Raw genomic sequence first — 13,620 nt, 5'->3', positions numbered from 1 at the left:
AAGCTAATAATAATGGCAAATATCTGTTGGATTTCTGCTCAGGATATGGACTGGTTGTTACTAATACCATGTTGCAACATAAAAATGTGCACAAATTCACATGGAGAGAAGAGGCAAGGAATAAGAAAAGTCTCATTGACTATGTTATTGTTGATAGCGATGTTTTCTCCCTGGTGCAGGACACCAGAGTGTACAGAGGATTTGAAATTGTAAGTGATCACTATTTAGTCTTGATCAGGATAAAATTGAATTTCATATTGAAAAGAATAACATGTAAGAAAGTTTTAAAGCAAATAAAAGTCGAGAAGCTCTCAGATGTGAACTGTAGACTAAAATACACAAAGATTATTGAAGAAAAAATGAAAGAGTTTGAGAACAGGAATCAAACCTTGGAGATTCAGTGGCAAACTCTGAAGAAAACATTGATTGATTCTGGCAGAGAGGCATGTGGTGAGGTTATCTGCAAGTATAGAAAAATTAGAAAGTACAGGAAGATGGTTTAATGTTAAATCTGGTGTGAGACAAGGATGTACATTATCCCCTCTGTTATTCATTATCTATATGGATCACATTATGAAAGAAAGTGGTATTAAACCTGATATCAAAATTGGAGATGTTAATGTCAGCTCTTTGCTTTATGCGGATACTTTTAAATAAATCTACTACAAATCTGCAAGATTCTCTGACTAAATTGAATAACTGTTGTAATAGATATGGTATGAAGGTCAGCAATAAAAAGACAAAGACAATGAAAATAGGCAGAATCATTGAAAATGTCAACTGTGTTGTGAATGGAGAACCTGTGGAACAAGTAAAACATTTCAGCTACTATTTTTAGTGAAGATGGTAAATTAAATATAGAAATAGACAACAGAATCAGCAAAGCTGGTATGGTGGGAAGTCAATTGAATAAATTCATATGGAATAAGAGAGAAATTAGTCAGAACACTAAATTAGCTGTATACAAGACAGTGTTCAAACCAGTTTTAACTTATGGATCTGGGAGCTGCGTTAGAAGTAAAACACTTGACCAAAGACTAGAGACCGCAGATATGAGGGTTCTGAGCAAGATTAGAGGTGCGAACAGATGGCATCAATGGCAATATCTTATTAAAAATAACGATATTAGCAAAGAACTTGACATTGTCAGCATCCAGGAATGCGTTAGCAGAGCTAATCGCAGGTGGTATGGTCACTTAAACAAAATGGACGAAGAAAGATTAGCAAAACAAGTGTTCTCTGCCAGGTTTGCAGCAAAACGACCCAGAGGAAGACCACGATATAGGTGGATTGATATGACACAAACCGTACAAAGTGCCTTAGACGATAGAAAATAACATCTGATAATGTTGGAGTCTTGACAAGTAACAGACTGATTTGGAGGAAAATTGTAGATAGGAAGTTAGTAATGATGTAATTTTTTTCATGTAGTACTATCATATCCTGTACACCCCTTGAGGGTACATGGCAGGAATTTGATGATGATGAAATGAATTAGTAGATAGTACAAAAAAAAAAAGAACTATTATAATCTGAAGAGTAGAATTTAGTCGAAATTTGTTCTGGTTGTGACATCCCACATATATCGATTTATTATTGATAATATTAGAGTACTCGAGCATCATTCTTTCATCTACTCCTTTCCCTTAGCATATCAGCAGTCCTCTTCCATTAATTGTAAATTTTAATTTTATTTATGGTTTTCCTTATTTGCATTATCACCATTAGTATTTTATTTAACAAACCTTATTATATATCTTTCAACAGTTCATAAATGTTACTTTCAGATTATTATCTGGGGATGAAAGATGTAATCTCATTAACTTCAATATTAATATCTTCTGCTTCTTCTTTCTCAGCCATTTTTGATCCACTGCTGGATGAAGCCCCCCCCCATGATCTTCCAAATTTTCCAGTCCTGCTTTTTCCATCCATCTCGTTCCAGTCAGTTTTTTTATTTCATATGCCCATTTTGTTTTTGGGTGTCTTTGTCTTCTCATTCCGATTAGTATCCAATCTGTTACTTTTCCTCAAGTCAGATGCCCTGCCCATCTCCAATTGGATGCATTTACAATTTCATCCAAGATTTTTGTCTGTGATCTGATCCATTCCTTCCTCTTTTATCCATTTGTGTTATTCCAAGGATGATTCTATCCATTCTTCTATCACCAGTATTTGTTTTTCCATTTATTTAGTTAGATTCCAAGCCATAGGTAAGTACTGGTAATATGCATTGGTTATATTCAACCAATACTAGTATACTTTACAGTAAGTTTCAAATGGGACCCCTGGTTAAAATGCTATTTTTAAATAAAAAAAAAAAAAAATTGGAATTGATATTATTATTATTATTATTATTATTTTTTTTTTTTTTTCCCAAATATAATCCATTGAAAGTCAGAAATATATCCTTAAATGTAAATATAGATGCTATAAATAATAGCTGTTTGGTTGTTAATAAAGATGTAAATTTGATTCATATATATTTTGACCTTTATTGTCATATATTTCAGATGGGATTAAAGAGAAGGATAAAAAAGGTATAAGTGCCATTTTGAGTCAAGTAGCTATACTCAAAGATAATGCATACTCTTTAGGTCGCCATGTCTGGAATGAAGTTCAAGAAGAATGGCCATTCTACTCTACTGAAGAAGTAGAACTAATGAAAAGGTATAAATTCTTGCAAGCAAATATTTAGTGATATGACAATAGAATTCAACAAATGAGAATTTAAAATTTTCTTTTTACAAGTGTTTAATTTGCTCTCTCCACTTTTTTATATTTTTATAATGATGACCAAGAAGGAAAAGACAAATAAATTAATCTTATTACAGTATGTAATAATAATCAAATCTTAATATAGTAAACTTATAGGGATCAGAGTATTAGATTGTTTTAGTGGAAGGTTTGCTGTAGTAAATTTTCTTTAAAATAGCATTGATGCCATGTGGTTTAGCAGTGTTGTTTTGGTAATTTGTTATAGGGAGCAAATTCATTATACTGTTGTTTATTATGGTGGGAATCAACTGTAGGTTAATAGTTTGTTGAAAGTTTTGAGAGATATGAGAGAGATATAACTTCTGCATTACTTCAACCTTGGTATCTCTCCCAGGTCTGGCTCCGACTGATGAGACCTCAATAAAGGTAGAAACTGGTCTGGATAGTGGCTCTTCCCATTACGCATAGCAACTTTAGCAATGTTGTTTTGGTAATTTGTTATATTATACTGTTGTTTATTATGGTGGGAATCAACTGTAGGTTAATAGTTTGTTGAAAGTTTTTTTACCTTGGTTCTACTATACATTAAAGATACCAAGAAATTATATACTTGGTTTTAATCCTTTACCTGAGGAAGCAAAATAATGTTTTGCATGTGAAATATATTCACATCTGAGCTACTTGTATATAGAGGCTAATGACTTTGCATCACTTGCTTTAGTATGTATCCTGTAATGCAAAGCATATACCCTTTTAGATGTGCAAATTGCTATGCGTAATGGGAAGAGCCACTATCCAGACCAGTTTCGACCTTTATTGAGGTCTCATCAGTGGGAGCCAGACCTGGGAGAGATACCAAGGTTGAAGTAATGCAGAAGTTATATATCTCATATACAAATAGCCAAAAGGTGCCAGGTTATTAATAAGGTCTAGCACCTTTTGGCTACTTGTATATGAGATATATATGCCTTGTGCATTACTTCAGCCTTGGTTCTCTCCTGGGTCTGACTCTCATTGATGAGACCTCAGTAAGGGTTGAAACCGATCTGGGTAGTGGCCCTTCCCATTGTGCATAGCAATTTGTTTGTCCGAAAGGGTGTGCTTTGCATTATGGGATATATATTAAGGCAAGCAATGTGAAGTCATTAACTTCTATATACAAGTAGCTCAGACGTGAATGCATTTCATGTGCAAACCATTGTTTTGCTTCCTTGGGTAAAGGATTAAAACCAAGTACAGGTAACCCTCGTATAATGCGGATGTTAAGTTCCATAGAAATGCTGCGTTATATAAATCGTGTTATACGAGACATAGATCACATAGAAAAAGTAGGGTTAGATTCCAAAATCGTTTTTTTTTTTAATTATATAAACAATGACATATCCAACAAAAACAATATTTTTATTTAATTCAGGTAATTCATGTAAGTTAAGAAAACATAAACTATGACAAATACGTAGATTCTAAAAATTACAAATTGTACATAAATTTCATTGCACATAATGCATAAATGTTTTAGACACAATAAAATAAAGCGCATATTTTAATCGTCATCACAGTCTTCAGAAATAACATTTCATAGCTGTTCTTTAAGTGGCTGAGATTTCAAGCATCACCACTTGAAATCTCTCGGACATCATTTGTATAATTCTCATTGCATACTTCGGCTAGTTTAGTCGTCAAGAAGTCAGTAATAAGACTTTGCTTTCCACTATGTTGCAATTTTTTATTAAGTTCATAATATGCCGCTAAACAAATATCCAATTGTCTCGTGAATTTTCCCAAGCGCTCCATTGAGGGATCATTATCCGTAAAATAACTTCCTAACTTTCTTGCCAAGTCCAATCCTTCTGCTAATTTCTTTAAACTGAATTCTTTAACGGATTCATCACAATCAGAATCTTCGGCAGAACTTTTCCCGCTATCTATTAATTGTACGAATTCCTCCTCTTTTAAATCTGTTTCCCCATCAATTAATTCACTAATTTCATTTTCAACCACATCGCAAAAGCCCTCTCCAACAAAAAATGTGTGCGATGTTTATTATACAATGTAGCTCGGCATCCACTGGAGGTACGAAATTTTGTTCCATTATGGCTTCAGGCCATATTTTTTTTCCAGCAAGCATTCAGCATAGAGGATTGTAATTCCTTAATGGACAGAGAAATAATTTTTACACAATTCAATATTGAAAACTCTTTCCACGCTTGAGGCAGTGTCATGTTTGGATTAGATTCCATTTTTTCCAAAATCAATTGAAATGTTCACCGAATATAATGACTTAAATGTTGATATTATTCCTTGGTCGAGTGGTTGAATAAGTGAAGTAGTATTAGGTGGCAAAAAAGTTATTTTAATATTCGGATGGCTTAAATTTGTTGGGTGGCTTGGTGCGTTATCTAAAATTAGTAGAATTTTGAAGTCCATATTCTTTTTCTTTGTGTAACTTTCTATATTGGGTACGAAACACTCGAAAAACCAATTTTCAAACATGCTAGCTGTAACCTGTGCCTTTTTTGTTGGCCCGACAATAAACAGGTAGGATGGACTTGTCGAGCCCTTTCATCACACGAGGATTTGCAGATCGGTTAATAAACATTGGTTTTGTCATGTAATCACCTGATGCATTACTACAAAACAGTAGAGTAATTCTTTCTTTGGAAACTTGGAATCCAGGAGTTGAGCTTTCATTTTTCAAAATATAGGTGCGTTTTGGCATTTTTTTCCAATATAACCCAGATTCATCCACATTGAACACCTGGTCTGCACTGTAACCACCATCTTTAATGATTTTTAAAAGTTCTGCTGGGTATTTCCGGGCAGCTTCAACATCTGCTGATGCTGATTCTCCCTGGATTTTAAGATTATACAAAGAAAACCGCTTTTTTAAAGTTTTCGAACCAACCCTTACTGGCAGAAAATCCATTCTGAGAGATTTCTTCTGAAGAATCTTGATCAAGTTCTTTTAAATGTTTATAAACTTTGAGAGCTTTTTGCTTAATAAAGTGCCCATCCAAAGGAATTTTCTTTTGAGTGCAATCTTCTATCCAAATCATTAGGGGATCTCTCCATTTTTTCTATTAGAATATCGCGAACACAAGCAACGTGCTTTGCACTTACCGTTGACCCAGCAATAACACTTTCACGGATTTTATGTTCATTTTGTTTGATTGTTCGAATTGTTGATTCATTTAAATTCAGAGTCCTTGCAACAACTCCTGGTTTTTCTCCAATTTTCAACCGATCCCAGATTTTAATTTTTTCTTCGAGAGATGAATTTCCTCTTCAACGTTGGTTTTTTCCCTTTCGTTTTAGTGGCATTACAATAAAAATAAACTTTTACATTAAAAAAAAAGCATTACATATGTATGTAACTCACCAGAAAATAAAATGCTCTGCTTGAGAATAACACACTTATGATTTTAAATGCACTTTCCTGGCAGAAAACGAAGACAATTTTCAAGAATAAACACTTTATACAGTAAACCCTAGATGGCGAACCTATGGCACTCGTGCCAGAGGTGACACGTCAATGATTTACAGGTGATATCCTTTTATACGCTTATAAATTATTAAATTTTTTTTTTTAATTGTTACAATACGTACAAGCCGAATTTTGTTTTACACATGACAGCAGCTATAAAGACGTTTTGGTGCAGTATTAACAAAAGATCGTGCAACCCAAAGACAAAAGCAACCAACAAGTGTTGAGTTGAAATGCTAATTCTCTTCAATCAAATTCCATAACGTGTGAAACTGTCATAACAACATTCACTATTAGTTTTAATGCATTCACAACAGGGTATCATTTATCGTTCCGATGGAACTTCTCATTACTGACTGGCTCAACTCACACAAACGTTTCGACCCTTGGTTGAATTTTATGGCTTTTTGTTTGCATTTGAGGTGGTAGGCGAACTAACATTCATTGTATGGCATGTTTCAATTCTTAGTAGTCTTTTATTTTAAGTTAGCCTTTGTGATCTGTCATAATGACATCGAGAATTTCAGATGCAATAAAAAAACACTTATTTCATAATTGAAAAATTGGACAATAGTTTTTTAGTTAGATACTGTGTTTCGGTGCAACATATGGTTTTGCTTAGGTCTATACAGCATAGTTTCTGTGAGAGGGGGAGATGTGATTTATTAGTTAGCACCATTTTTATTCTGTCTCTAATTGCACTATTTGTTGAGAATGACACAGACTGCAAAAGCCCTCTGTACAGTACCTTATTCAGTGATACAATAAAACTAAATTCGATACTTATAACTACTTGCGTGATATGGACAGACACAAATTTAACGAAGATAAAATTTGATTTTTAAGTCCCGCGGTAAAAAATATGAAAAAAAAAAATAAAGGGTTACTAGAAATCGTAGACCGCGTTATATTGAAACCACGTTTTATAAGTACCCGCGTTATACAAGGGTTACCTGTATATCATTTCTTGGTATCTTTAATGTAAGTTAATAGGATTGAAGCTTATGTGTGCCATAGTAATAACAGCAGGGCATTGCTCCTATACCAAGCGGTTAGGAAATTAGGAAAGTTAAGATCCAGTCTCTTTAAATATGTAAATAAGGCAAGATTTTTTTAATATATATTAATGTCTGAGTCTTGCAGAGTCATCTTATGCATATACAGTTCATTGTATAAAAGCCAGTTTTGTTTAATAGGCCATTGAATTTGATATTTAATTAAGCCATTATTTGCAATGCTTAAATTGCACCCATATTGGTCATGCAAGCAAATTTTGGCAAGTTCTTGAACAGCAGGCATTTTTTTTAAAATGGAATTGATGCTGTGTGGTTCAGCTATGATGTTTTAATAATTTGTTATAGGGAGCAAATTCACTATAAAGTTGTTTATCATAATGGGAATCAACTGCACACATCTCCTGCTTTGATTTGGATCACATTTTCTGCCATTCTTGACATATTCTAAACTAGTTTGATCCAAAATACTTGATTATTACATTTTTTCAGTATGACTACTGTCTGTATACTCTCAGAATATCTGGTGTTCCATTTATCCCAAAGGTGTTTTGTTAGGTCGAAACTGAGATTACTTTTGAAGATTTGAACATAGTCTTGCCCACTGCTGATTTATTTTTCTTTGGCTGAATGGTTTCTTAGGCTTCCTACTCTTCCCCCCCCCCCCTTCCCAGTTAAGTTAACCTCATGCATAAATGTGCCTAAGTAGCAATTATACATTAAATTTGATACAGATTTGCAAATGAGATAGATGTTGACTTCCTCCTCCCTTCCATTAATGATCTTAATGACTTCCAGCAGATTTATTTAAGAGGAAGATATTAATGGAACTGACAGAAGAATTAGTGAATCACATTGACATAGTTCATTACTGAAACAAAGACAACAAAATCAAGTTAAATTCTTCTAAATAACAATTGTATGATGTTATATTCGGGCAATAATGATCACAAAAAGGAAGGAGTAGCTATAGTATTCAACAGGTTGATGGCGCTATCAATGATGAATAGCGCCATCAACCACCACATTTTTGTCTGTAAACTATATATGTACTATGGCTTATTTGCTTGTGTGTGTGGGATGAAAAACTCAAGTTTCCTGGAGGGGGGAAACCCTGCTACCTCTGTAGAAAGGGTTTTTTTTGACTAACTCACCTTTAGTTGAAATGTCCATATAAAGATTTCTTTCATCGAGACTAAAATCATACATTTTTTCAGTCAAAGGATACAATGTACTGCCATTTTTCCCAATTGCATTACTGATTCACTTGCATGATGAAATATTATGGGAAAATTTACATAAAAGGACAAAGCTAATAATAATAATGGTATGTACCTGTTGTAATTCTGTTCTGGATGTGGACTAGATATTAACATCTTGTTTCAACATAAAGATGTGCACAAATTCACATGGAGAGAAGTCAGATAAGAATGGCCTCATTGACTCTATAATTGTTGATGGCGATATCTTCCTGCTGGTTGAGAAACAAATATACAGAAGATTTGAAATAGGAAGTGATCACCATTTAGCTTTGAGCAGGATATAAATGAATATCATTTATATTAAGACTATTACACTTTTTTTATATAAGAAGATAACTACCATTACATAGAAAATAACTACCATTCAAGAACCTTTAAAGAAGCAGCTACAGTCGGCTGTAAAACTGAAAACCTAAACAAGAATCAAGGTCTAATTTTACCAGAAATTTGGAAAACTCTTATCAGATCATTAAACATCAAAGAAATGAACTTTCATAACAATTACGTCATGAGCCATAACGAATAAATCACGTTAACGAGACACACACAATACCAATTTTTTGTATGAATTAGAACCATCAGTTATAACCTAGTCTGTAACCTTCATTTTAGCTTACTAGTTTTGTATTCCCTGAGGATTCCAATAGAAAAAGATTGGCTAAACATGTAGGAGGATAAAATAAAGCTACTTGACAAAGATTATATAAAAAAAGTGTAATAGTCTTATGAATAATTGTCAAGAAAAAATTTCAACATAATGAACATCATTTATATTCATTTAAATTCAGAAGACTTAAATAATATTTTTAATCCTTTCTCAGTGTTGTTTCATTTCATTAAGTCTCTAACATGACTTTCTCTCAGCACTTCAACCTTAACACACGGATTATGTTTATTGATGGTGAAGATATAGTGCACAAGGCAAAACATTATAGTAAGTTGAAACTTCGATTGTCTAGAGCAGTGGTTCTCAACCTTTTATGCTTCACGTACACCCTGGAAATGTGTATGTAACTGACATATCCCTTGTATAGATAGATAAAACTATAGTTATTCATAATTTTTGTATTTATAAATTACATATATCATTAAACACAAAGAGTACATAAACAATTTAACAAATCTTATAAAATTATAAACGTTTTATTGAGTAATCTGTCACTCAGATCTCTGAAATTAATCAGTATCAGTGTTTCCAACTTAGCGACTTTTGAACTCTCACGGCATACCCAAAAAAATTTACCACATACCCCCAAGGGGTATGTGTACCACAGGTTGAGAACCCCTAGTTTAGAGAATTAAAAGTCTGGCCTTTCTTAAAAGATGTTGGGATACAGAAATATTACCAAAGCACATTAAATTTAAAGTCAAGTTCAAATCTAAAAAGGCCTGCTGTATCTACAAGCATGCCAGTTTTGCTCTCTGCTATGGGAACAGATCACTGCTTCACATACTGTCCTCATGGCTACCAATGCAGCCATCAGCTCACTGCATTCAGAGCTCAGCTCTCAGCTATTCTGAACACTGTACGATTATCTTTGATTCAGAAGCCTCTGCTCCGAAAGAATTCTTAAAATAAATAAACACATTCAAAAAGTAGAACAGTCTTCTGGATTCTAAACCTGTACATGTACCTCTAGTTTAACTTCTTCATAATGTAGTTAACATGTCATCAAAAAAAAAAGGCTTAGTGATGCTGCCATCAGTGCCCTTAGTATTGGCCATAAATTTGCCATTGCTCCGAAGGAAGTACTGGCACTAGACTTAATGTTCAACATCGGATACAATGTAAAAATGAACATTGTTTTCACAGACCATTCTGGCTACAGATTTTTAGATTACAATTCCATCAAATCTGAAATCAAGAAATTGAAAAGTTTGCTAAAAAAAAAAAAAAAAAAAAATTATTTCTTTCTGGCTTCCTGAAATTGCAAAAAAACTCAAACCCTTCAGTTCTCATCCATTCGAAATATATGGATTACCAAAAACACATAAACCCAATTCCCTTCTAAGACCTATAGTAGATGCTACAGATTCCCCATCTATAAATTAGCAAAACAGTTAGCAAGCTCTCTTTCCTCCCCTCCCCCACTGGTCATACCACTTCCTATATAAAAAAAACCGTATCCATTTTAAAACTTCTATTGGGAATTTAATATTAAATAGTACAGATATTATGGTTAGTTTTGATATCGCCTCACTGTTCACCAGTATTCCCTTAAATGACAGCTTATCACTTTAAAAAAAAAAGTTTTTCTTTTTCTTGCTGATATTACTGATCTCTTTATCTTTGCTATATCTATTCCAGATATGTCTCTTGGAAGCACACAATTTATAAATAGATAGAGGTGGTGCCTCTGTGGGTTCTCCCCTCATTGCCAATTTTCTTTTATGGAATATTTTGAAAAACAAGCTCTTGATTCAACCCCTATCAAACCTATCTGGTTAATATATGTGAATGATGACTAGAATTCAAGTTACTGAATTCTAGGGTATCTGACTATGTGGGTGAGCTTCCTGTATATTGTAAAGGAAGCTCACCCACATAGGCAGATATGTCCACAAACTTTCCCATCACTCTCTCCCTCCTTTAACAATATGGTATCATTAAAACACTAACCAATAGAGCCTGTAACCTTTGTTCCAGTGAATCTTCTTTTACAGCAGAACTTAATCATATACACCACACCTTCTTATCTAATGGTTACAGTATCAAAAAAAAATAATCAATCCTTCTCTTAAATCTGAGCCACTTTAGAAAAAATAGTCAGAATTTTAAGAAATACAATCTCTGCATGACTTCAAGCCCCACCAAAACTTTCTACCCTTATACATTCTAGTGGAATGAAAGAGAAGATATCGTTTTCTACCCTTACACATTCCACTCAACTGCAAAAAGACCACCATGCTCCATTGCAGTAAATTTGGAAGAGGAATGACTATGTTTGGAATCTTCAGCTGCTCTCAGAAATCAGCATAATTTAAATAAATATGGTTGCATTAAATTCCCAAAATATGAGAAACACTAATACTCTGAAATCCCAGTTTATACCTTAGGCCACCAACAGGTTCCCACAGAGGGCACCCCATCTAGTTAGTACTCTAGTGTTTTGTCCACGTATTTCACTTAGTTGTGAGTGTGTGCATGTTTGTTACAAGTCTCATATTGTCTCAGTGCTATTTCACTTCATTAAGCCTCTAACATGAGTTTCTCCCAGCACTTAAACCTTAACCACGCTACCGGCCAAGACGTCTATAGACGTTCAAGTTATCATGGATGCGAAGTGCTTATTAAAATTGTAATACCATTGATATTACATTGAAATATATGATGGATACGAAGCGTATGCAAATGCATATTTGATCCATAATGGCCAGTAAGGTGGTTAATACATGGAAGCTTCAAGAAGCCAAAGCTAGGTTCTGGTGAATACGGAATTGTCTGGATGATCTTGTCTCTCTTACACAAATAGTTGAGAAATCATGGGAATATGACACAGATCTGCATTTAAGTTTTATAGATATAGGAAAGGCACGTGCCAAGAGAAAAGCTTTTGAGAACACTACAATTGTATGATGGAAATGGTGATACTGATGATGAATAACATCTAAGATAGCATGCAAACGTCTCACACCTGTATTTAAGTTGCAAGTCAGCAGTTAGAATTGAGATCCAGGAAGATAGTATGATATAAAATCAGGTGTGAGACGTTTGCATGCTACCTTAGATGTTATTCATCATTTGTATTGATCGCATGATTAATGAAAGTGACAATAAACATGATATCAAAATTGGAGATTCTTTACTATATGCAGAAGACGTTATACTCCTAAATAAATCCAGTACAATTCTACAGAATTTTTAACTAAATTGAATGACTTCTATAACAAATTTGATATGAAAAGCAGCAATAAGAGGTGCTTAAGGGTCAAAGCTACATAACTGAGAGGAGACCTCCACATAGCCTTTAAAGGAATGCGGAGAACCGACCAGGGCTTCTGACCTAATGTCCAATCCTCACCTTCTCGTGGTGCACCCTGTTAGGTATCTACCTGGATACTGAACAAACGAGGATGGGCTGGCAATTTGGGATTTAGCCGACCAAATTGTATTCTTATTGGCTTAAACCAAAATATCAAATGATGGTACAGAATTTCATGCCAGCTGAGGCGTCACCCGGTTAAACAAGGCCCACGTTGTTTTCGCCAGAGAACCAGGGCAAAGAGCAGAAAGTCGGCTACTGGAACAAATCATAAAACCCACCCCAACTCAACATCACCAGAGTTCAAGAGCGGTATACTGTCAACATAGGAAGCCTGAATGGCAAAGAAATGGAGCTAGCTGAGGAATTGGATAAGTACCAGATCAATATAATAGGGGTTGACTGAAACAAAAAAACGCAAAAACTGGTGAGATCTTTCTGAGCAATAAATACAAAATGTTATATTCAGGCAATGACAATCAAGGAAAAGAAGGAGTAGCCAGGTCCCACAAAGGTTCTACTAAGATAGAAGTGTTGGAATTTTTTGAGGCTTTAGAGAAAGCAACTGACATAATGAAAAAGGAAAAGTTGTTGGGGATCTAAATAGCAGAGTAGGAAATGATTGTCAGGCATACAAAAATATTTTGGAAAAATTTGGAGAAAAGTGCAAAGCTAATAATAATGGTAAATACCTGTTGGATTTCTACTCAGGGCATGGACTAGTTATTACTAACACCATGTTCCAACATAAAAATGTGCACAAATTCACATGGAGAGAAGAGGCAAAGAATAAGAAAAGTCTCATTGACTATGTTATTGTTGATAGCGATGTTTTCTCCCTAGTGCAGGACAGCAGAGTGTACAGAGGATTTGAAATTGGAAGTGATCACATTTAGTCTTGAGCAGGATAAAATTGAATTTCGTATTGAAAAGAATAACATGTAAGAAAGTTTTAAACCGAATAAAAGTTGAGCAGCTCTCAGATATGAACTGTAGACTAAAATACACAAATATTATTCAAGAAAAAATGAAAGAGTTTGAGAACAGGAACCAAACCTTGCAGATTTAGTTATAAGCCCTGAAGAAAACACTGATTGATGCAGGTTGTCTGCATGGATAGAAAAATCAGAACTCCATGGTAGACACAGGAAGTTAAAGAG

The 13,620-nt window shown here is 34.2% G+C and overlaps 1 protein-coding gene across 1 annotated transcript in view; it reads left to right on the top strand.

Moving 5' to 3' along the window:
* Positions 1-13,620, top strand: part of Su(Tpl) (Suppressor of Triplolethal) — a 236,481-nt gene that overhangs the window by 116,726 nt on the left and 106,135 nt on the right. The window contains exon 8 of the mRNA XM_090394333.1: positions 2,514-2,670. Within this exon, the coding sequence (XP_090250459.1) occupies positions 2,514-2,670 (157 nt within the window). The remainder of the gene's footprint in view (positions 1-2,513; positions 2,671-13,620) is intronic.

Source organism: Typopeltis vanoorti, chromosome 6 (assembly GCF_054136105.1).
Source record: "Typopeltis vanoorti isolate ZY-2024b chromosome 6, IOZ_Tvanoo_1.0, whole genome shotgun sequence".
NCBI classification, from domain to species: domain Eukaryota; kingdom Metazoa; phylum Arthropoda; class Arachnida; order Uropygi; family Thelyphonidae; genus Typopeltis; species Typopeltis vanoorti.
Note: the sequence above shows the minus strand (reverse complement) of the source record. Positions and strands in the feature narration are given on the sequence as shown.